Source organism: Carassius auratus, chromosome 22 (genome assembly GCF_003368295.1).
Source record: "Carassius auratus strain Wakin chromosome 22, ASM336829v1, whole genome shotgun sequence".
NCBI lineage: Eukaryota > Metazoa > Chordata > Actinopteri > Cypriniformes > Cyprinidae > Carassius > Carassius auratus.
The window spans coordinates 12,350,041-12,372,943 of NC_039264.1; the positions used below are offsets into that span (position 1 = coordinate 12,350,041).

The 22,903-nt window shown below is 38.5% G+C and overlaps 2 protein-coding genes across 3 annotated transcripts in view; one reads left to right on the forward strand and one right to left on the reverse strand.

The window, feature by feature from the left end:
* Positions 1-288: 288 nt before the first annotated feature.
* Positions 289-6,332, forward strand: LOC113039733 (creatine kinase, testis isozyme). The gene is made up of 9 exons (XM_026197783.1): positions 289-1,220; positions 1,400-1,446; positions 1,828-2,026; positions 3,804-3,964; positions 4,240-4,372; positions 4,442-4,598; positions 4,678-4,801; positions 4,960-5,149; positions 5,404-6,332. The coding sequence occupies exons 1-9, from the start codon at positions 1,187-1,189 to the stop codon at positions 5,562-5,564; spliced, it is 1,206 nt and encodes a 401-aa protein (XP_026053568.1). The 5' UTR covers positions 289-1,186; the 3' UTR covers positions 5,565-6,332.
* LOC113039730 (serine/threonine-protein kinase MARK1-like) overlaps positions 6,099-22,903 on the reverse strand; it is a 31,876-nt gene continuing 15,071 nt past the window's right edge. The window contains exons 4-18 of one of the 2 annotated variants that reach the window (XM_026197780.1): positions 19,252-19,300; positions 17,878-17,943; positions 17,728-17,798; positions 16,456-16,512; positions 16,110-16,346; positions 14,550-14,669; positions 13,919-14,018; positions 13,627-13,739; positions 13,132-13,285; positions 12,383-12,552; positions 12,206-12,303; positions 11,922-12,086; positions 11,592-11,837; positions 8,542-8,586; positions 6,099-8,094 (exon numbers count right to left, since the gene is read on the reverse strand). In XM_026197780.1, the coding sequence (XP_026053565.1) occupies positions 7,752-8,094; positions 8,542-8,586; positions 11,592-11,837; positions 11,922-12,086; positions 12,206-12,303; positions 12,383-12,552; positions 13,132-13,285; positions 13,627-13,739; positions 13,919-14,018; positions 14,550-14,669; positions 16,110-16,346; positions 16,456-16,512; positions 17,728-17,798; positions 17,878-17,943; positions 19,252-19,300 (2,034 nt within the window). In that variant the 3' untranslated portion in view covers positions 6,099-7,751. Of the gene's footprint in view, positions 8,095-8,541; positions 8,587-11,591; positions 11,850-11,921; positions 12,087-12,205; positions 12,304-12,382; positions 12,553-13,131; positions 13,286-13,626; positions 13,740-13,918; positions 14,019-14,549; positions 14,670-16,109; positions 16,347-16,455; positions 16,513-17,727; positions 17,799-17,877; positions 17,944-19,251; positions 19,301-22,903 lie in introns of both variants that reach the window. The other variant, XM_026197778.1, reaches the window with a different exon arrangement.

Genomic DNA, 22,903 nt, shown 5'->3' on the forward strand with positions numbered 1-22,903 from the left:
GTTGAGGAAAAAGGACATTGGTTAGTTTGTTTTTCTGAAGCTCAGTGGTCAAAGCTGTAACAACAACTGGCTCTGATATTTTTTAACTTTACAGAAGTTGTTTACATTTTAAGTATTTAAATGGGCCATAGCTAGCTATCTCTGTGGTTTAATTTGGCAACCCAGTATGTAACAGTCATATTTAGAGTCAGGGAAAGTTACTTTTAAAAGTAATGCATTATAATTATTGCGTTACTCCGTAAAAAGTAACTAATTGCATTACTTAGTTACTTGTTACTATAACAATGATCATTAGCTGTTATAAATTCACTGTAGACCATGGCTTCTTGTGGCTTATTGCTTTAATAGGAACCACCTACTTTAGCAACCACAAAGGACAATCTAGCTTAAAACTGCTATTAAGGTGTTTATGCTAAACACTGTTAAAACTGCATATCAACATGATAAATACAAGGTATCAGATCTCTGTGTGGAGCACTGGTTGTTGTCAGGCAAAAATCTCACTGGTTTGTTACAATTAATGGAAAAATGAATGTCTGGAAATGCAAACTGATATGTCCTACTGACACACTACTACAAAAGATAGAAATAAGTGACTTTAAACCATTTTTAGCTGGTGAAATACTAGTGTTCAAATAATTTTGGCCACCACTGTATATTTTTAATTAACGTTTATTTTTATCAGTAAAGTAATACCTGTAATGTTTCCAGATGTGGTGATTAAAAGAAAAGCAAGCACATTTCGAAAGATCATAATTAAGACCACATTAACACACACGCATTTTCCTCTCAATGCATTTCCCTCTCAATGCATGTCATCTTCATATCTATTTCCAATAAAATCCCACAAAATTTCTTCACCAAATTAAAAACCCCTGGTTCTGTCCCCGGTATGTACAGACCTACACTGTAAGTGTTTGTGCGCCCAACCCTCAAGCTTCACCATGAAGTATGACACTGACACAAGCGTATAAATAGGTACATTATTACAGGCAGGTAACATGACACTGGTATGGGCGCTCGTGCTTTGTGTGGTGGATGATGGGACAATAGCCGCTCATATGACAATGAGCCCCTTTGGCTATTCATAGCTATTGTCCACAGCTACGTCTAGCTGTTGTTAGCTGGAGTGTGTCTGTGTGTGTGCAAGCGTTTTCAGGAAAAAACAAACCGAAGAAAGCTCAAGATGTGGAAACGAGAAAAAATGTGGATGATTAAGCGTAAGTGAGATATTTTGGATGCATGAAATGCCATTGCATGTGGAGATGGACTGAACATTGCAACCTGTTGGTCCTTTAACCACTCATGTTAAAATAAAATAATATAAAAATCACTAACTCAAAATGTAGATAGTAAAGGTATTTGAGACTTTGCGTCTCATGTCTGATTTCTGTTTCAGCACCTACTGAGCACCCAAAGGAGTCAAAATACAGGCCTGTGCTGGAGGTATTCCCCTTCACAAGTACACCAAACCCATTTACACCCAGCTAGTGGAAAGTCCCGTACTCTTCTCTGTTTGCGGACGAAAAAAAAAAAAGAGTGCTGCCAGGCAGCTGCATTGTTCAGTGATCTCGAATGGATCGTCACAACCACGTCCTCTCGCTATACAACCTTGACCATTCATGGCCAGTTTGAGACGCAGCTTGGTTAAAAACAGGAAGGAACATTTCTAATGCACAATGAACACGGTTCACATCATGATTCTAATACTGAATTCAATACTGAAACTGTTATTGTTATTGAAATTGATTAAATGGAAGTCTTGACTAATATTTGACATCAAACTGATATCAAGGTGCACGCTGTTGTTGGTTGTCCTTTGCCTAGAGTTTACTCCCCCGTGACCCAATGAGCAGGTTTAATCTGAAGAGAGGCTCCCCTAAAGACGAGTTCCCAAACCTGGACCAAAACTACACCCTGATGGGCCGGATCCTCAGCCTGCACATGTATACACGACAGTTCAACCGGGCAACTGAAAGCGGGGTCATTTTTGATGATATCATACGCCCCGGACTTGAGGATCCAGGTAAGTTATTGTGTGTGTGTGTGTGTGTGCGCGCGTGTGTATCTGGCAGTATGAAGTACCGGAATTTCATTCTCACGCATCTTACACAAACCATTAATTTATAGAATGAGTCACAATCTCCAGTGAACAGTTACAGTTACACGGCCGCAGACTGCAGTAGAATGAAACTATCACTTCTCTGAATGAATGTACACCCAGTGCCCTTGAAGAGGGGAATATATCTAATACATCTGAAGACATTAATGTTAAGTCATCTTCGTCATGGGAACCCTTGTGGAAAACAAGTAGGCCTACACATTAGCATACTTTAAAAATGAGCAGTTCTTATGTAAATAATAACCTTATTGAAGAATGTACTTATATATGAACTGAATGTCTTTTCTTACATTTTAATTGCAATTACATTTTTTTGAATGAATTTTGTCCTAAAGCTTAATTAATTAAAATGTACTTTAAAGTAAGTTTTAGTTTGACATTATTGTAAAGTGAATGTTTTAAAAGTGCATTAAGATTCAGTCAAGAAAGCATCTTTCTTTAAGCAATCTTAAGTGGCCTTTTATTTCATTAATATTAAATGCAAGTATCATTTTTCAAAGTATACTTAAAAAATGTAGGTGCCCATTCAATACAAAAAAAAAAGTGTACGTACTTCTTCCAGGGGTCATTTCAAGTTTTACTTTCCCTCTGGGGCATTTCGTAACAAAATTGAGTAATCCACACACACACACACACACACACAGACGTTGGGTTTCCATGATTTATGGGTTTATTTATATTAATTTGTTATATAGTGTTTATTTATTTATAAGGAGTAACGGTCTTTTTTCTGTCACCCTTCTACACCAACACTTAACCTAAACCTACCCCTCACAGAAAACTATCTAGATTTTCAAAAAACTTTATTTTGTAAGATTCATTAACTTGTTTCCTCATGGGAACCAAATAATGTCCACAAGGACAAAGATTCTGGATATTGGCATCTTTGTGGGGACATTTTGGCAACCAAACACTTTTTAAAACAGGTTCATTTTCAAACTCCCCTAGAGTTAAACAGTTGAGTTGTAACTTTTTCGAATCCATTCAGCCGATCTCCGGGTCTGGCAGTAGCACTTTTAGCTTAGCTTAGCATAGATCATTGAATCTGATTAGACCGTTAGCATCTCGCCCGAAAATTACCTAAGAGGTTCTATTTTTTCCTATTTAAAACTCGACTCTTCTGTGGTTAAATTGTGTAATAAGACCAATGGAAAATGAAAAGTTGCAGTTTTCTAGGCCAATATGACTTATTGTTGATGATTATTACGAAGGAATGAAAGTATAGTTCCTTGCTATATCAGGTTTGAAAATCACAACTTTTCATTTTCCCTTGGTCTTAGTACACATTGTAACTACAGAAGAATCAAGTTTTAAATAGGAAAAAACATCAAAACTTAATTTTTGAGTGAGATGCTAATGGTCTAATCAGATTCAATTATCTATGCTAAGCTAAGCTAAAAGTGCTACTGCCAGACCCGGAGATCGGCTGAATGGATTCAAAAATGGTAAAACTCAACTGTTTAACTTTTTATTTTTCAAGTGGAGTGTTCCTTTTAAGTTATGCAATTTTTTAGCATACTAAATTTGTGTAAGAAAAGGTTGTGAATTAACTTTTTGATGTCTGAGTGAACTTTTAGTCCACAGCCACACCTTTCCCTCTGACAAAGAAATCCAATATGAACCACAAATAAATATGAATAATTTTTGTGTTCGTAAGCTCTAGTCTGACTTTGTCTGACAGGTCAGCCCACAGGACCGAAAGCAGTGGGCTGTTTGGCAGGAGATGCTCAGTCATATATCCTGTTCTGTGACTTCTTTGACCGTATTATCGAGTCTTACCATGGCTACAAGGTCACCACTGACATTGTTCAAGAGAGTGACTTCAATTATGACAACCTGAAGGTAAGAAAAAAACCTAATGATAACACCTCATCTCAAAACTGAGATTAAATGGAGACCAAATGGACATGTTAGACTCAATTTCGCATCTCAAGGTTTTCAGAAGATTTTAACTACACCAAACTGACAGTGACAGTAGTAAACCTCTTAGAAAATTTCATTTAGTCTCTAATTTTCCTCTCAGTGGGAAGTTTGTGATTGTAATACATAGTGACAAGATCCTTAGAATAGAGAACAATCTATGGTAGCATGGTATAGATGTGTGTTTATGTGTGTAGGGTGGTGATGACTTTGATCAAGAATATGCTTTGAGCTGTGAGGTGACTGCAGGCCGCAGCATTGAGGACTACTGCTTCCCCACACACTGCAGCAGAGGAGAGCGCAGACAGCTCTTCACACTGGCCAAAACAGGTACTGCAGTTGATTATGGGTCTAAGTAGATGGATATATTTTATGCTGCTGATATAACTTGTTTTATAGTTTTAGAGCAGCTGGGTGAGGATCTGCCTGGAAAGCTTTACTCTATAGCTGAACTTAGCCATGAGAGTGAAGATCGCAAGGTTATGATGGACTCTCCACCATTGTCTTTGATAAAGATCGGTGTGGCTCGTGACTGGCCCGATGCAAGGGCACTGTGGTTGGTTAGAGTTCTTTATTTAAGGTTGTATATGCTTGCATCAGATCCATTTATAGTATGTTTTTCTCCTTGCAATTAGGTTAAGTGAGGATGGGACCCTGGCTATTTGGGTGAACATGGAAGACCACCTGAAACTGGTGTCTTACAGAAGTGATGCCTGCTTACAAGAGGCCTTTAAAACAGTCTGCATCAGTGTGATGAAGGTTAATTTTGATTGACCACCTCATATAATATCATATTGATATGTTTTCAGCGAGAAGAAAAAAGGTCTTAATATTGAACCCTGAGGCATGCCAATAAATATATATACCATATATGGTTTATTCTGCACATGCTAACAGTCTAAAACATGTTTTTATAGTTGGAGACCCTATATAAGAAACTGAGACATGCATTTATCTGGAAATCTCACTTGGGCTGGGTGGTCAGCTCACCTGCAGAGGTCGGCACAGGCCTGAAGGCAAGCGTCACAGTGAAACTGATGCATCTCGCCGAGAACAAACGCATGGACGACATCCTAGACAGACTACGACTTCAGATGGAAGTAACTGGTATGACAAAACTCATTAGAGGTTCTGTAGTGTAAAATCAAGCAGGACATTAGCCACAGTTTAACTTAAAAATGTAATTAGGCTGCATCTAAATGTACATCTATTTTTCACCTTCTAATATATAAATTAGAAAGTATTCAAAAACTAGTAGGTAAAAATGACTTGTGATGCAACTGATGCTGTAGGTCACATTACAGTGACAACATGATGATGTAGTACAACTCAATGTTGCATTGTGTGTATTTAATGTGTAGATTGTCCTGGCATCTACAAAATCAGCAACCTGCAGACCATTGGTTTTAATGAAGTGGAGCTGACCCAGCTAGTAGTGGATGGGGTCAAACTTCTCATCCGAATGGAGAAAAGACTGGAGAACAATGGTGGTATAGATGACCTGGTACCTGCTCAGAAGTGAAGCGAACATCAGGAAGCTTTATGTTTTATTGACAACCGAAAAACCATCGCTCTAGAGAAAATTACTCTGTTCTGATCAACACTATGATGAAAAAGGGACTTTGCAACAAGTTTTTCTTGATGTTTGTAAAATATTGTTGATCCTAGCTGTTTGGTGAATCTCATGTAGAAATGTCCAGATTATATTTCACCCTATTCTACATAAAGACAATGAAGCCTATTTAGGCCCATTACAATCTTCTCACAAAGCCATTATAGACACATTTCCATGAAAATGACACAACACATAATTGTAAAGGTTTTAAAATAGGCTCAATTTTCTTTAATATGTAGTTTTTTATTTTTCTGGGTTTGAAATATGTCCTAGGTGATTCACTGAACTGAAAACTACATTTAGGACTTTTGCTGCATTTGAGTAAGATTAATTCCAGTTTTCAGCTGGTTATCAAAACCAACCATAATACATGTAATTATTGCAACGAGGTATGCGATAAATTTATAAAAAAAAGGACACAAGACATTTTAGCTCAAAGACTCATTTCAAGTAAGCTTTAATGTGCTCCAGTGGGACTGTACCACAGCGTCCCAAGGGATTTTTCCGCAAAAAATGTACAGTACTATGTCCAGAGAATAAATGGGAAGAGGGTGTGGAAGGATGAAATGTGTTCAAGAGTTTAATTGCATTTTTTTTGGAGATCCTCAGCCTTCCACTTGCTTCCCGTCCAAACGGTTTCATCCATACAGCCTTTAATAAAATAAAATAAAAAAAGTACCGTCACAAAATAGAACATCACAGTGGACATTCGAACATTCACTGCCTCTCTGAGCTTTAATCACAGCTTTACCCTTTAATATTTTTAGTCACTAATCCTTTCTCTCAAACTACGCTCATCTTCCCTTAAAAGTGTGCAGTCACAACCTCGTAAGTCAGCATAACAGTAATACAACATAGACAGCATTGCACATTTAACCTTCGATACTTCAGTACAAAATAACTAGCAGAACGTACCAGAACGAGCGATCGTAACCCATCTTCATCATCAGTTATTACAAAACAAATAACAGTTTACCAAAAACCAAACATGTCATGCATTCTCTGGATGAATTTCTACAGTTAATAAAACAGGAAGGCATAAATGGCGTAATAAATAAAAGTCGTGGGGTTACAGTAGAAGCTTTTCTTGTTTCTGGATTTCAAGGGAAAACACACTGCAGGACTTCTGCACTACAGCTCCATGATGTTAGTATGTTCTGTAAGGAATGATAACGGCGAAGTTCATTCACTAATTTCTGGGATTGCATCTACAAAACACTTACTCGTTAATTCTGATCTTAGGATCACATCTGATTCTCACTCGGAATTAAAAGGGGAATTCATCCGAAATGAAACTTCTGTCATTATTGTGTCCTGCCATGTAACAAAACGTGTATATTTTGAGTGATGAACGACTTAGATTTCGAATTGTTACACCGAGTGTAACGTATGGCTATTCCACAGAAGTTGCATTGTGTGGATTATTATTATGATGGTGTTTTATAATTTTTGGTGCTTTTTTTAGTCAGACAAAGCTTGCATAATTCTTCAAAATGTTCTACTTTCATGAAAACAAAACCACATACAGGCTTGTGACCACATTAAAATGACAGAACGTCCATTGTTGGATCAACTGTCCCTTTAAAAACAAATGTTGATAAGTTATAAAACAACTGTTAAAACTGAGTGGTCTCAAAAAAACAAAAGAAGAAAGCAACTAAACCGGTATGACACATTGAACAGAATTATTCTGTACAGAGCTCAATAGTGACTATACAACCCCTCCTCATAAGTAGGCTGAAAGTCTTGTATTATACAACTCAATACAACAAAAACATTCTGTATCTTAACTGTACATGTGGAAAAAGTTGGTTTAAGTCTGTTACGATAATTCGCTGGACAGATCTCCGTCCAGCCGCCCCTGAACGGGTTTCGATATTATTGCAAGAGGGTTGTTTTAACCAGACGTATATGCGAGAGGTCGTGAAGATCAGGCTAGGGCGTTTTTTCTCTTTGCATCTCTTTGCATTCATATGTTTTCTCCACTACACATTACAGCAGTAGCTTACAGAAGCAGTAACTCAAAATGTTCCCGGCGAGATTCCTTTTTTTTTTAGTGTTCCCTATAGATGTGCATTTTTTCGAACCCTTTGCTTACAGCTTGAGCTCATTGGCAATTTTGAAAGCGATGTTCTTGAAGGCGATGGACGTCCCGGATATGCGTTTGAAGCGCACGCCGTTGAGCGAGAGGCGGGGCAGTTTGCACACCTCCATCTCCCACTGGACGAGACTGTCCTGTCGCGCGTCCCCGTGCACGCAGAAGAGCAAGAAGCGCTCGCGCTGCTCGTAGTCGCAGTTGTTGGCGTCCAGCACCTTGCGGATCTCTCTCATCATGTCTCCCGGCTCCATGGACGAGGTGGTCTTCATGCTCCAGGTGAAGCGCAGCGATCTGGGCTTCGAGTCACGGCCTTCCTCCTTGGGTTCTCCAGATCCGCTCCTGACGACCAACACAGAAGCGTTCAGAGTCTGTCAGACTGACTCTCATCACAGATCAGAAACATGGCCGTAAATGGGCCGTCATGGAGCAATATTCCAAAACCAATAAGGTGTGTGGAAAACAAAAATTCACACATATATTTTGTATACATAGTAAAATTGGTTGCTGGGATGATGCTGTTTTTGCATATTTAAGTTAATGTATTTCAGTATGAATGCATCCTATTTTAAATGGACTGCGATATGGAGAAGGTTGTTAAGAGGGTTGACATCGGTGTTAGAAAGACAGAAGAAAAAACTTGCAAAATACACCAAACGATTAGAAAACCAATGTATAGTATTGTGAGAGTTATCTGAACCATTTAAATCAACCCAGACTCTTGTCGAATGACCTGAAGGGGCAACAACGAATAACCCATATAAGACAGAGGATGTATAAAAGCCTCACCTCAGACTGTACGCCCGACCGCGGGCCTCTCCTTCACTCGGTACCCTTGGGAAATACCAGAGGTCATATTGAGAAAACCATAGATTAACACAAGCCTGCATTTCTAATAATAACAGACAACAGTTTCTAGACGATCGTAAACTGATTATAGTTAAGTCCTGTTCACACCAAGAATGAGAAATATAATGATAACTGCATAAGTGTTCACACCAACAAATTACACAACGCTGTTTATTATAAGTCCGTTTGAGTGCCTTTAAGTCTGGTGGACTTTGATGGGATTTTAAAGTTTTCATACAATTTTTCCCAAACCAGTTCAGCACACACGCCACCCAGAGTCGATTTTAATGGCCAACTCAATAGCTAAGTCCCAATTCAGAGGGTGCATCCTTCAAAGGCCGACTGTGTCAACATGGTGCGACAAATGTAAGATTAAATTTTTTTTTTTAAAGCAGTTTAATGTTTAAAAAACCTTAATTAGATATAATTTTTACTGATGTACAGAAATGGACCAAGGTGAACATATTTAGACAGGTTGTGAACCCCGTTCAGTTTTAAGACTTGAATATCTCTTTAAAAAAAACACTCATGTTTTTATATATTAATAGTCGGTCCGACCTTCACAGCCTTAAAGAATGCTTTAGCCTTTGAGTTCAGATCACGGCAAACAGTAATGCTATCAGGGAGTTTTACCAGCACTACACCGAGCTTTAGCTTAAAGGTAGAGTAGGGGATTTGGTTCAAAAACATGTTTTGGTGTGTTGGTTGAAAATCTCTTCATATCCGAATAGCAATCAATACGTTAAGTGGTCTAAATGTATTTATAATCATCTCTGGAAAGCAAAGGAGCATAAAATGTTCCCTCGGTTGAGGGCTAATATAGGCTGTGTGTTATCTGACAGCGTTGCATTCAATCCTCCAGTATCACAGCCTCTCATCGTGTCATTGGTTAGTCTCTGATCTGGAGGCGTGGCTTTGGAGAGTGATTCTGCAGAGAGGGTGGGATCTTATGCTTTCACCTACGCTAGCATTAAGGTTAGGGTTTGTATTTGTTTCAGTGTTTTGTTGGAAATCTACACAGTGAATAACATTGCCAATAAACTTTAAAATCAACCGGAGGCGTGGTTTGTGGGAAACTTTTTTGTAAAAGTCTATTTGAATATAATTCCAATTACGTTGTTTCTCGTTGGTTACCATTTTAGATACAGTGTAGACATCAGTATTCTCTTACAATGATTATTAAAACTTTATGATTATGGTTATGTTGGGGTTCGTATTTGTTTCGACAATCAATACTGCGATGACCAATCAGAACCTCTAGAATCAGCTGGAGGCGGGGTTTGCGCTTAACTGGCTTGTGTAAACGATAAATGATTTCAACAATATTGTAAGAGTAGACATCATTATTCTGACAATTATTAAAACTTTGGCTTTATAGTTATTGTCCTTGATGTGAACGGACCAATGCATACTGCTGTTGATGGATTCATCATATTGCATTTTATTTTTATTTTATATAAAAGCAAGAATCATTTGCTATGATACAGTGATTTTACAATAGTTCAGGGGTCTGCGTCACGTGCACCTGTGAACATCTCTAATTGATATTCTGCATACGAAAGTCAGATAGGAAATATGTCAAACTATCGTCCCCTACCTCGCCGCTCTGAAAAACACAAACAAACAAACAAACAATCACAGCACGTTCAAAACCAGAGCCTGGACCCCAGACCTGCGGGTCGGATCTGAAGAACACACGAACGAAAGTGCAAGTGACCTTACATATTTGATAATATTATCTATATAAATACACTATGGATTTATTAAAAACTTAAACTATTAGTTCACCCCAAAATATACATTAACTGACATTTACTCACACTCAGTCCATCCAAGAGGTAGAGGAGTTTGTTTCTTCATCAAGTTTGGAGAAATGTAGCATGTAAAATGTAGTTTTTAACAGCTGTTTGCACTCTCATTCTGACGGCACCCATTCACTGCAAAGCATCCATTGGTGAGACACTGATGCAATGCTACGTTTCTACAAATCTGATGAAGAAACAAACTCCTCTACATCTTGAGTTTATTGGCTGAGTTACACCTGAGAGTAAGTACATTTTTAGCAAATTTTCCATTTTTATGAACTATTCCTTTAAATGTGTAATTCCTGCATTAGTGGCACCAAATAAACCTGCTCACAGACAGAAGAGGTTTGATGTTTACTCCAGACGCATCCAGCTGCCTGACCAGCTCACTTTACACAGTGTCCTTCACTGTCTGCAGCTCACTCAGGAGTCAGTGCAGGTCAGCACTCTCTTACACACACATACACACGTGCACACACACATGCACACACACACACACATGCACGCACATAGACACACGCGCTCACACACACACACACGTACGCACACACACACACACACACACACGCACGCACGCACACACAGAAGATTTGAATTCTAAAAAAACAACGCTTTAAATGCATCACTTGTAAACTGATACACAACAAAAACACAGATTTGGGGGCAGTAAGATTTTTTTCTTGCGCATCAAAGCAGCATTTATTTGATCAAAAATACAGTAAAAACATTAATATTGTGAAATATTGCTACAACTGAAAATTTTCTGATTTGTTGTTCAATAAACATATCTGATTATTATCAATGTTAAAAATATTTTGTTTTGTTAGCTTTTTGCGATTTTTGCTGAAACTGTGACACGCTAAGTTTTAAGCAAGATTAAAAAAAAATATATATATATTTTTGTTTATCCAGCAAAAACACATCAAAGTGCTCAAAACAAAAACAAACATTAATTAATCATCTGGACACCAGGAATACTTGATTTTAATTAAACCCCAAATCAAAAAATGTGTTTTAAAATATATAACAAAATATTATATAGAGTATAAATAGTTAGATAACTATCATATCGAATTACAATAAGAAGATTTCACAGTATTCCTATTTTTACTGTATTTTTGATCAAAGAGAAGCGGTCTTTGTGTGCACGGGAGACTTGTTTTTAGCAAGGATCTGGACACTGACCTCCGCACAAACTTGGAGGTGAGCTTGCTGATGAATCCGGACGATGTTCCCCTGCGCGCCTGGGCGAGGGCGCCCGTGTCGTGGGACAGCGAGGGCGACGCCGGAGGGCCGTTGTATGTGGCGCTGCGGCGGTCTCTGAGCTGCGCCCCGTGGAAGGTGCTGCGGCTGGAGGTGCCCCGAGGAAAGCGTGTCCGATCCGGAGTCATGCTGCTGATGCTGTGAGCTGACGGAGACGTGGACGGAGCCCTGCAGACAGAGCTGATGACAGATAAACTCCCATTTAATACATACATCTTTGAATGATCCTACAATACGCAGCACATCTCTCACCCCTTGAATTCAGCGTTGTCCTCGATGGGCGGCAGCGGAGACTTGGTGGGGTGGCCTGAGGCCGACATGGACTTCACATGACGCGGACGAGTGGACGCCAGCGCGGACGATGCTCCTGGAGACACGGATGTACATGCACTCGCCAAGGCAGACATCTCCGTCAGACTGAGACCACGAGAAAGAGACACAGGTGATCAGAAAAACTCTTCACATGACCCAGGATCTCATGTGTTATTGGTCAGTGTTTTTTTGTGAGGCTAATCTTAAAAAGTGGGTGTGCTCACCTGCTGTCTTTGCCGTTGGGAACGGCTGAGTAGCGCTCTGTACTGGATCTCTCACAAACGTACGTATTTCTCCTGGTCATTGCTCCTGCAGCGCTATTCTGTTCACACAAACACACTGTTAGTCTACTGTGAGTCATATGTGCTTGTGTCCTGCATCTGTGGCATGTGACCTCTCACCCCTGAAGCTGTGGAGGACTTCCTGCGTTCCTGGGCCACCAGAGGAGAGACGGCCATGTCTCCTTTAGAGCTGGAGGAGGGCAGCTTGGCCTCCTCCTTCTTCTCTCCCTCCACGCTGTTGGCCTGAGAGCGTTTGGTGTAGGAGACGGCCGGAGGTATGGACGGAGCGACTGCACACAACCAGAACAACATCCATCCAACACTTTCAAATCAAAACATGTCATCTCCGGGGCAAATACAGTGGATTTAAAACAAATAGCTCACCCCAAAAAATGGGAATTCTGTCATTTACTCATCCTCATGTCACCTCGTGATCAAACCGGTAGGATTTTCTGTGGAAGAGTCGAAAGTTATTTTGAAGAATGCTGGTTACCGAACAGGTTTCCCGATGCCATTGACTTCCATTGTATGGACATAAAAACACTATGCAAGCCAATGGGATTTGAAACTGGTTACCGACATTCTTCAAAATATCTTCTTTTTACATTCCACAGAACTCATACAGGTTTGGAACAACATGAGAATTTTCATTTTTGGGTGACTTTTACATTGAAACGGACTTGGAAACCCCAGTAAGTTTTACCTCAGACCTAAAAATCCTAAATGAAAATTAATAAAATATTTTTCATTTAAATTAGTGCTGGGTAACGGTTAAATCGCAATTAATTGCATTCAAAATTCATGTTTTTGGGTACATAATATATATGTGTGTGTACTGCTTGTAATGAACTGAAATGTGTGTGTGGTACCGTGGTCGCTGTATCGGCGCTGTTTCTGCGTGGCCGAGATACTGCGCTGGACTTTGGAGTGTGCGGGTGACTGCGTAGAGCTGTTGTTCAGGTCACTGCTGGGTCGTGACCTTTGACACAGGTTTGTGCTGGACAGCGAATCACTTCCTTCAAACTAAAACAGCATCAAGGTTATTATAGCTGACTAAAACGTTTCATTTCAGCTAGCTGTACAAGCGCAAAATTTCGACTTTTTATGTATTTTAACTTAATGTAATAGAATTAAATAAAATGAAACAACAAAACTACTAAAATTTAAATGAAACAAAACAGAAATACTAAATTAAAATCAAACTATAAAAAAATCTATAAAAGTAAAAAAACATTGATAAAAATTATAATGATCTCTAAAAGATGGTAAGATAGCACTGCACAGAATACACTGAAGTGGATGTGAGCATTCAGTAATTATGACTGAAGTTTTGATTAATAATTTAATTAAGACGTATGACTCGCCTCTGGAGGTTTCCTGCCCAGCAGAAGATAGGTGGCCATGACCTCATCATACTTCTGCCCTAATAACGCCTCTGTGATCTCATCTTTAGGGAAACCCATAGTAATCATCAGCTCTGAAAAACACGAAAAGAGATGTGATGATACACACAGGATTTCTTTCTCCTTGTACGTGATCCCTGCATAAGCTCGCATACTTTGTAGTAGACATAATATCTTGACTTTAACCATTATTTTAAAAAAATGAATTAGAAGAAAATAGAGAGAACGACAGAAGGGTCAGGAAGGTACAAACCTATCCGTTTGGTGTCGCTGAAGTCTGGCTCAGGTTCTGTGTAGGGCTTCAGTTCCTCTTCCTCGTGACCTACATTCATCCAGCGGTCCTTCATGATTTGCTGTGAGACATCATAAGACACTGAGTTACACCTTTGCATATGAATGCATATTTATTTACTATACAACAGTATTGGGACACTACCACCAAGACATAAATGGCTATGTTGCTGTGAGCATGCAAGACAAGCTACTACACAAAGACATAACATAATATCCTCCATAGCAGATCTAGACAGGTGGTGCTGGGGAGGAGGAGGCTGCAGATATAAGAGAGGTGAATATGCACGCTCCATTTAGTTTAAACTGCGATAGCTAGAGGACTAGCACTGAATACCTATCGGCTTTCACTAGAGTGTCCTGACTGAAGTTTCTACTTCTCAAGACATGCCAGATTCATTGTTAACAAATGTGTGATAAAGATTTGATTTCACATGACTTCAACAGACTCGATTAAGTGTACAGGACTACTTTTATGAAACTTTTACAGTTGTCATGTTCACAGTATGCTTTCGTTGTATGGAAAAGAGCATTAGACATCTACAGTCCTTTTCCAAATCCATTGGCGTGTGTGAAGTGTTCATCAGCCTCACCTCTAGACTTCCACGTTTGCCTGGATTGAGCACCAACAGCTTCTTCAGAAGGTTTTCACAGTCTGTGGACATGTAGAACGGTATACGATACTTCCCTCGCAAAACCCTCTCTCGCAGCTCCTGTGTGGACCAGCATTCAGAGTGAGGACCCAACACAGCACACACAGACAGAACAATACGCTTTCAGGGAAACTTGCTGCTTTTTTAGTTAGGTAAACTACATAAAAACAGAAGCCTAAAATGGAGCAGTGGAACTGCTTGTTTTTTTTGCTTTGGCAGACATTACAGCAAGCAGTGCATGACTATTACCTCTTTACACCAATGGTAAAAATTCACACTGCAATGAAACCCCAAAATAGGGTGTTTTCACTTAGCAAAAAATGCATACATCAACAACCAACCAAACTAACCAATAAGAAAAAAACAACAACGCTTTTGAGCTCCAACTACAAGAACCATACTTTGTTAGCAGTGAGCAAATTTGACGAAACAAATTTGTTGGCAAACAAAAGGTCACAAAACAGAAATGACACATTTAAACAATAATGTTGGGAGGTTAGTTGTGCTATACTGGGAACATATTTATGGCTAATACGTATTTTATATGTCTAAGGAAACATAAAAAATCAGAAACGCCTAATTATTTGGGAAGCAGTTTTAGTTTTTCACTATACAAAGCCGTTTTACATAATTTTTTTTAAGTTTGTACATTAAATGTAAGTTTTGACCATGGCAGAAATGTACAGTTATGTTGTGTTCACATAGAAAGAGAAAAAAAAAGTAGATTACATACATAGTCAATGCAAAGACGCGAACAGATGCAATTTCGTGAGGGGCCGAAAATGTTCCATGCAAAATTTGAACTCAAGCGGAAAATTCGCATAATGCAAAGAGCTTTATTGGCTCGTCCAATTAGACACTTCTGGTTGTACCAGAAACTTTTTATTCGCCTGAGTGATGCAAAAAACATCTTTAACGAGTAGCGCGATGCAAATATTCACTTTGCATTTGGTGTGCACACACCATAAGAATCACGTAGTTTGTTACAAATGACACGTAATCAACCAGACAGTGAATACTTTTAACTGCATTGATTGTGTTGCGATTAAACTTTGCAATCACAACTAAGCAAAGTTTGTAGTTTTACATGTTGCTCCAGAGTTAAAGCATTCGAAATATAGAGAAACCTTTCTGATTACTTTATCATTAATATTATTATTATTATTATTTGTGGAAACAGTGTTTTTTTCAGGTTTCCTTAATGAACAGAAAGTTCAAAAGAACAGCATTTCTTAAGATTAGAAATAATTTGTAACAACGTCACTTTTGATCAAGTTAATGCATATTTGTTTAATAAGACTATTATTTTCTTTCCAATAACAATCTTACTAACCCCATACCTCAGAACGACAGTATGTGTTTATGTATGCATGTAGAATAAAAAATCAGAATAGAGTGTGAATAGAACATAATACCATAGACTTTTAACAGTGATTTGCATCATTTTGCTTTGGTGTACATAGGCATCTAGTGATTTTTTTTTAAATAACAAGAAATGACCTTCAAATTCTGTCCGTCAAAGGGAAGTGAGCCGCTGACGAGGGTGTAGAGGATGACCCCCAGACTCCAGACGTCCACCTCCGGCCCGTCGTACTTCTTCCCCTGGAAGAGTTCGGGAGCTGCGTACGGAGGACTGCCACAGAACGTGTCCAGCTTACTCCCGATGATGAACTCATTACTGAAGCCGAAGTCTGCTATCTTTATATTCATGTCTGCGTCTAGCAGCAAGTTTTCAGCCTTACAGAGAGACACGCACAAAGAAATGTAGCAAAGCGGTCTGCACAGTGCACGCTCATTAGAAATCAATGAAACACAAATCACTTAACGGTGTGTGTGTGTGTCTCACCTTGAGATCCCTGTGGACTATTCTCTTCTGGTGGCAATATTGCACTGCAGACACAATCTGTAGTCACACACACACAGTACATCACTGCACAAACCAGCTCTTTATTTATTTGCGAATACAAGCTGAGGAAGTCTGGAGATGTGTTGTGTTGTGCTAGACAGACTCTGTAACATGTCTTTATGTCACTGGAGCTGACAGCGAGACAGACTGGGGTCTTATATTCGGACTAAACACCTCCTGCAGTGAACTGCAGTCTGGGGGTTTCATTCGCCATTGGTGTGAAGGAAAATGGCCAATTAATTATAGCAGCGCTGCAGGGGGTTTAATTACACTCAAACTGATGTCTGTTCATTTAACGTTGACACACGGACAGCTGATCAGAGGGAAACGTGACAAACACTGTGGTGTAGTATCACCACTAGAGGGTGTGCATGTGATCTGCACCAAACCGTATTCAAATTAATCAACATTTATTAAAGGAATACAGGAGGAAGTGTATTTACAGATCATGACATGACTATAAGAATTCGTCTTTCTTTACACATGTTTCATTAATGTCAAATACCAAATCAGTTAATGCAGTAAAAAAAAATACAAAATTCCTTTCAGTTGGAGGATTCATCTTTTCCAAAATGTTTAATGCAATAAATACACTTAAGCTAAGTGTAATTAATCTGAGTAACTATGTAAACCAACGCATTACACATTAATAAATGGTCATATTTACCCACATATATCGGTACTAAAACATTATAGAGCTATATATTATATACTATATATTATTTCATTTATATTATATATTATTTTATACTGTTAAGGTATGTACAATGTAAAAATTTTTAACATTACTAGTACTTTTTCCTAATTTACATCTAGTAGTATTTTGAGATTATCTAATTAATTATCTCTTCTAATCGTAGTATTTAGTAACCTGATACTCTTGTAAGTATTAATTAGATACTACTGATATGATTAGACACTTTATTTAAAAGCCAAATTTCCAAAATAAACCATTAACTATGACTTTTGCCTCAATAAACTCCTAATTTTCTGGTTATTAATAGTTAGTAAAGTAGTTGTTAACTATATGTATTGGATAGGATTAGGGATACAGAATAAGTGCTGTATCAGTACTAATAAACAGCTAATATGCTAGAAATATGCATGCTAATAAGCAACTAGTTATTAGTAAGAATTAGTCATTAAAATAAAGTGTTATCCAGTTACCTAATGCAATAATGATTTTCAATGACTCAGATGTGTGTGTCTCACCTGTCGAAACTTTGCTCGGGCTTCCTTTTCCTTCATCCTCCCATGAGCGACTAAGTAGTCAAACACTTCACCTGATACGGACAGAGACATTCAGGGATGCGTGTCAGGATGTGCGCTAATGGTGATATTAAATATGAATCTCACACTCACCTCCACTTGCGTACTCCATTATTAAATAAAGTGTCTTCTCTGTTTCAATGACTTCAAATAACTTAACTGGAAGAGACAGAGAGAAACAGACACAGAGAGAGATTGACATCCAAAACAATTAAGCACATTTATTCACAAGAGCTCACGGTTTTTATAAAAAATATGGAGGTAAAACAGTATCAAAATTATTAAACAAAATATAAATAAAAAAACTTGCAATCATAATTGTGCATTTATTAACTGTAGCTTGAATCATATTTTTTGGATGTAAATTTGTTTACACGTTTCCAAATACTATATTTTGTAAATACACAAATTTTTGATACTATTTTACCCCCATACCACAGTGACGACGCTTGATTCTCTCAGGTTCTCATCTATGATATGGAGAAACAACACACCAGGGAAGCTTGTTATGGAGATGTGCTAAAATACACGCAGGACGTCACACACACAGCCTTCCGGTTTCATTGTGTGTACCTTAGTGTATGTGAAGAGCTTCTGTAATTCAGTTTACTCTGTGGATGGATGCTAATAACGTCTGGCTGCTTCCTGCATGCAGTCTTAAACTTGTGTGTGTGTGTTTGGAAAGATGAGAGGGAAAAAATGTCAGGGATAGGTGTGTAATCACAGCTTTTAGTCTGATTAATCTAGAATCCAGCTCCGCCTCAGCCAATCAGGAGCCAGCGGTGACACGGTGCCAGAAACAGCCAGTCATGCCGATCGATAGAGAAGTGAAAACAGAGTCCTGGGCTGTTTAGAGAGGCACAGAAGAGCTGATCGCGCTGAAGCAGCCCGTCTGGATGACTCTCCCGTGATTCCCTTCCATTAGGAATATAAATAATCCAGTTAACATCTCATAAAACCGGAGTGAGAGAAAAGAGAGGGAGCGTGGCATGAGCCGTGTATTAAAACAAGCTCATCATTTCCAGTTAGCAGGTCTAAACAGCTCCAGGCTTGATCAGGTGTTATGAGGGACAGTTTGCAACACACACACACACACACACACACACACACACACACACATAATTGTGTATATATACAGACAATATTGAAATGGTAAAAAAAAAAAAAAAAAAATGGGTTTTTTAATGCATTCATAAGCTTTTTTTAATTTCATTTAATTTAACTTCCCCTAATTTAATGTAAGCAACACAATTCCCAACTCAAACTGAGCATTTCCCATGTGATTATGTTAGCCAATCATAACGGAGGTCATTTACACCATTTTCAGCAAACATATAATTTCACTATATGGCTCAAATTATGACTTTATTTACTTTGATCACATAAGAGAATTACATACTCAAATAAAATGGCAGAAGATGGTCTAGTGAGCTTTACTTTAAAACACATTTGAGCATGATGTCTTACCTATATTAGGATGATTTAAGACCTTCATAATCCTCACTTCACGAAAGAGCTGTGGGGGAAAATACAGACAAAAAGCATTAGAGAAAACCCTCGTTTATGTACGGTTATGGTTGTGTAGACTTTGCGTCATCAACAAAAAAAAAAACTTACCATGGAAAATGTGATTTTTAAGCAATAAATAGCACATTTCTTGCACCATCAGTCGTGCAAAAAGCTCAAAGGTTTTCCTTGTTCTTGATTATTTTGTTTCAGACATGAACAATTTACTGAATCAGTCCAAAAAAGTGTTAATATTAAAGTGCTTGAAATGCTTTTTTGAAATACATTGTGTTGCAGTGTTGCCATAAAGGCACCAGGTTGCTAAAACGATCACTTTTGAGGAAGAACTTGTCACTTTGCCAAAATCTGCAAGATCCATGGCATGGATTCAGAAACATATTCAAGAAGCACTTAGTAGCAAGAAAATCAAATATTCATGAGCACATATACCACACTTCTCTCCTGGATATATCTGTTTTCACAGCAGTAGGGATGGAGCGAGTAACTGCGAATCAAAAATGTGACGATTCAAATCAGTTGAGATGCAAAACAAATCACGATTTAGTAGAGTTAGGAGTTTATATGAATGTGTGTCTGAGGGGAACTTACTTTTCATCTCGCCTCTGTATAATGCATATTAAAGTTCATAAGTGCAGCGCTGCTTTGTTTACAGCGGAAACGTTTTAAGCGCCACCTGCTGGCAGTGAATCTGCGTCTCATGCAGATATTTTTATGAATAGTTTTACAAAACTGAAGTCAAAACATTCAAGTTTAGAAATTACACAATCTAATTTAGTTTAAAAACTGCTCATGTTGCGTGTATGCAGCCTCTTTGTTTGGATCAGGATTTAAATGCAATGGCTGCCTCTATTGCTAAAAATGCAAAGATTCAATTATATGAAGAGATTTATTTTATGTGTGTTATTCATTTGATTTGGCTTGTTTTATCATTTCTATTTAGCTTTGTGATTTAAATGTACATTATATTTAAATTTGGTTATTCAGCAGATGCTTTTATCCAAAGCGACTTACATATGAGGCCAACAGAAGCAATCAAAACCAACAAACGAGCAATAATGTGCAAGTGCTGTATTATTATAGTGTTATATTTCATTTACACAAAGAAGCGTGCAGCATTTTGTCCAAGCAATAATAAAAGGACACATTTAATTTGTAATCTGTGTTAAATTTGTCTCATTTTGTAAATTTTTTTAAATAAACATGTGAATTGTGAATCGAATCGTGAGTTGAGTGAATCGTTACATCTGTACCCAGCAGAAACTGAAGAAAACAAACAAACTGTGACTGCTTGCGTTACACGTCAGTCTCTTCCTGTCTACGTGGGCGGTTCTTGGCCGAATTAATCCACAGTCAGAAGTCTGTCTCCGAGAGACTCTGACAAAAGCTAGAAGGGCCTGAAGGGTAACTGCTCCAGGTTCCTCCCCCAGTGTCTCTTCATCCTCTCTTCATCTCTCAGAAAGCTCCTCACAGATCCTCTTTATTCAGGCACAACCACAGGGGGCCGTTTTCTGTGAATGAGTGCCGCATGAATGAATGAGCACATCCAGCCAGCTGCATGTCGTCACACAGACCCAGCTGTGACACGTGACTGCAACGGGACGGGACACCCGATTCACCCAAATATAGACTGTGCAACAGTTGCAGAAATGTAAAGTAACAGACAGATTCTGTGAAACAGGGTCTAATATGACCAATTACATTTTTTATAGTTTTTTTATGAGGCTTTTTCAAGTCTTCAAATTATATTTAACAGTTCAAATTGCTTATTTGCATGCATTTTATTATAATACATATTTAAAAAATAAAATGTAATATAAAATAAAAACAGGTAGCAGGCTTGCCAGGAACATGACTGTCCATTTCTTTTTAATTAAGCGATTGCTCCATAGGTGATAATTAGTTTGGGACCAAATGTTGGTGAGAAAATATAAAATTCCTATTATTTCTCATGATCATGTCCTTACCTTTACAATAATGTTGCTAATAATCAGTTTTTAATATTACTATTAACAGTAATTGTTCAAAATGTTCAATGCATTTTTCTACAATTATGCTTGATAATATTGTATCTTCAGTGTACAGTATGCACCAGTTCTCATTCTCAAGTGCACACAGTTTGTCCCTTTATTGCTTTTAAATTTAATTAGAGACAATCTGTCTGTTATTAACACAAAACAGCCAGCAGCGCGTCACATGGAGAGTGAAAGTGATGAGCGCGGAGGAGAGCTAGAGCGTCCCATCAGCTCCATCATCCACGTCCCCAACAATACAGACTGACAGATCAATTTATCTGACGACAAAGCCATCAGAGGACGCCTTTGTTGTGTGGTGCGCCTCTCCAGGAATGGGCCGATTTCAGGGATCACAAACACATCGAGAGAAAACACCTCCATACAGAGAGACTCTACTATTACTCAAACATCAAACGCTAACATTTACACTCAATGGCACTTTTTAGACTTTTTTTTTTTTTTTTGCACAAAAAGATGTTTTGTCACATTCTATTAAAATGCAAAAATCTCTCGTTCTTTGGAGTAGGAACTATTAGATATTATAAAGTCTTTTATAATGACGGATGTAACTGTGCAATTAAAACAGCATGTGCAAAAACAAAAAGTGCACGTATTATAGTGGCATAAACAAAACAAATTATTTTGTTCTCTAATGAACGATATATATTGAAGATTGTAAAAGATCTCATGAGCACAGCACTGACGTTTCTTTACACATGACCTCTGACCTCTCTCTCCCGTTGGAATGTGTCCTCCCTGTCCTCTGAACAGTTGGAGGCAAAAAACGAAGAAGCCAGAAAAAGGGAAATCAAGGGAAAAAAAGAGAGAAGCTGTGTTTTTTCTTGGCAGTCGGCTCTGGTAAATCATCAGCAGAGGAGCCCGAGCTTCTATTTTTACAGCTATATTTCTAAAAACAACCACAGAGACATTCCAGTCGCACACTGACAAGCGTGTCATTTCCTGTAGTGTGTGTGTGTGTGTGTGTGTGTGTGTGTGAGAGAGAGATCACAAGCAGGAACGGCGTGTCTGTTTCCCGTCACTAGTTTCCCGCTGAACAAACACACTCAGGATGAATTACACAGTAAAGTGAGCATCAATCAATAGAAACCTCACTCTCGCTGATATAACAATATCAGGAGACATATTCAACGACTATTAGTTCTGACACAGTCGTTCAACCCTGGTCAGCTTAATTCATATTTACACTGGGTGGTGTTTGGTAAAAACAAATTAACATTATAACATTACACGAACAGTCGTCAGACTGGGTCTACTAATTATTCAAACTGACGATTAACTGAGAATGCATTTGGGAACCCAACAAACGCTGGTTGTATAGTAAGAGCACACAAAAGTGCAATGACTCAGAGCGTGTGGAATGCTCTGGAGCGCGCTGAGGTTAGCCGATAGCTATTAACTACATGCAGAGGTTTCCACAACTGAGGAATCAACCCTGATCGCTCTGTGCTGGGTAAGATCCCAGCAGAGCCAGCGTGCAGCTCTTATTTTCATTGTTGAATCCTGAAATACTGATTCTGGGTGAATAAATGTACTAGAAGGGAATTCACTTATGACGTCAG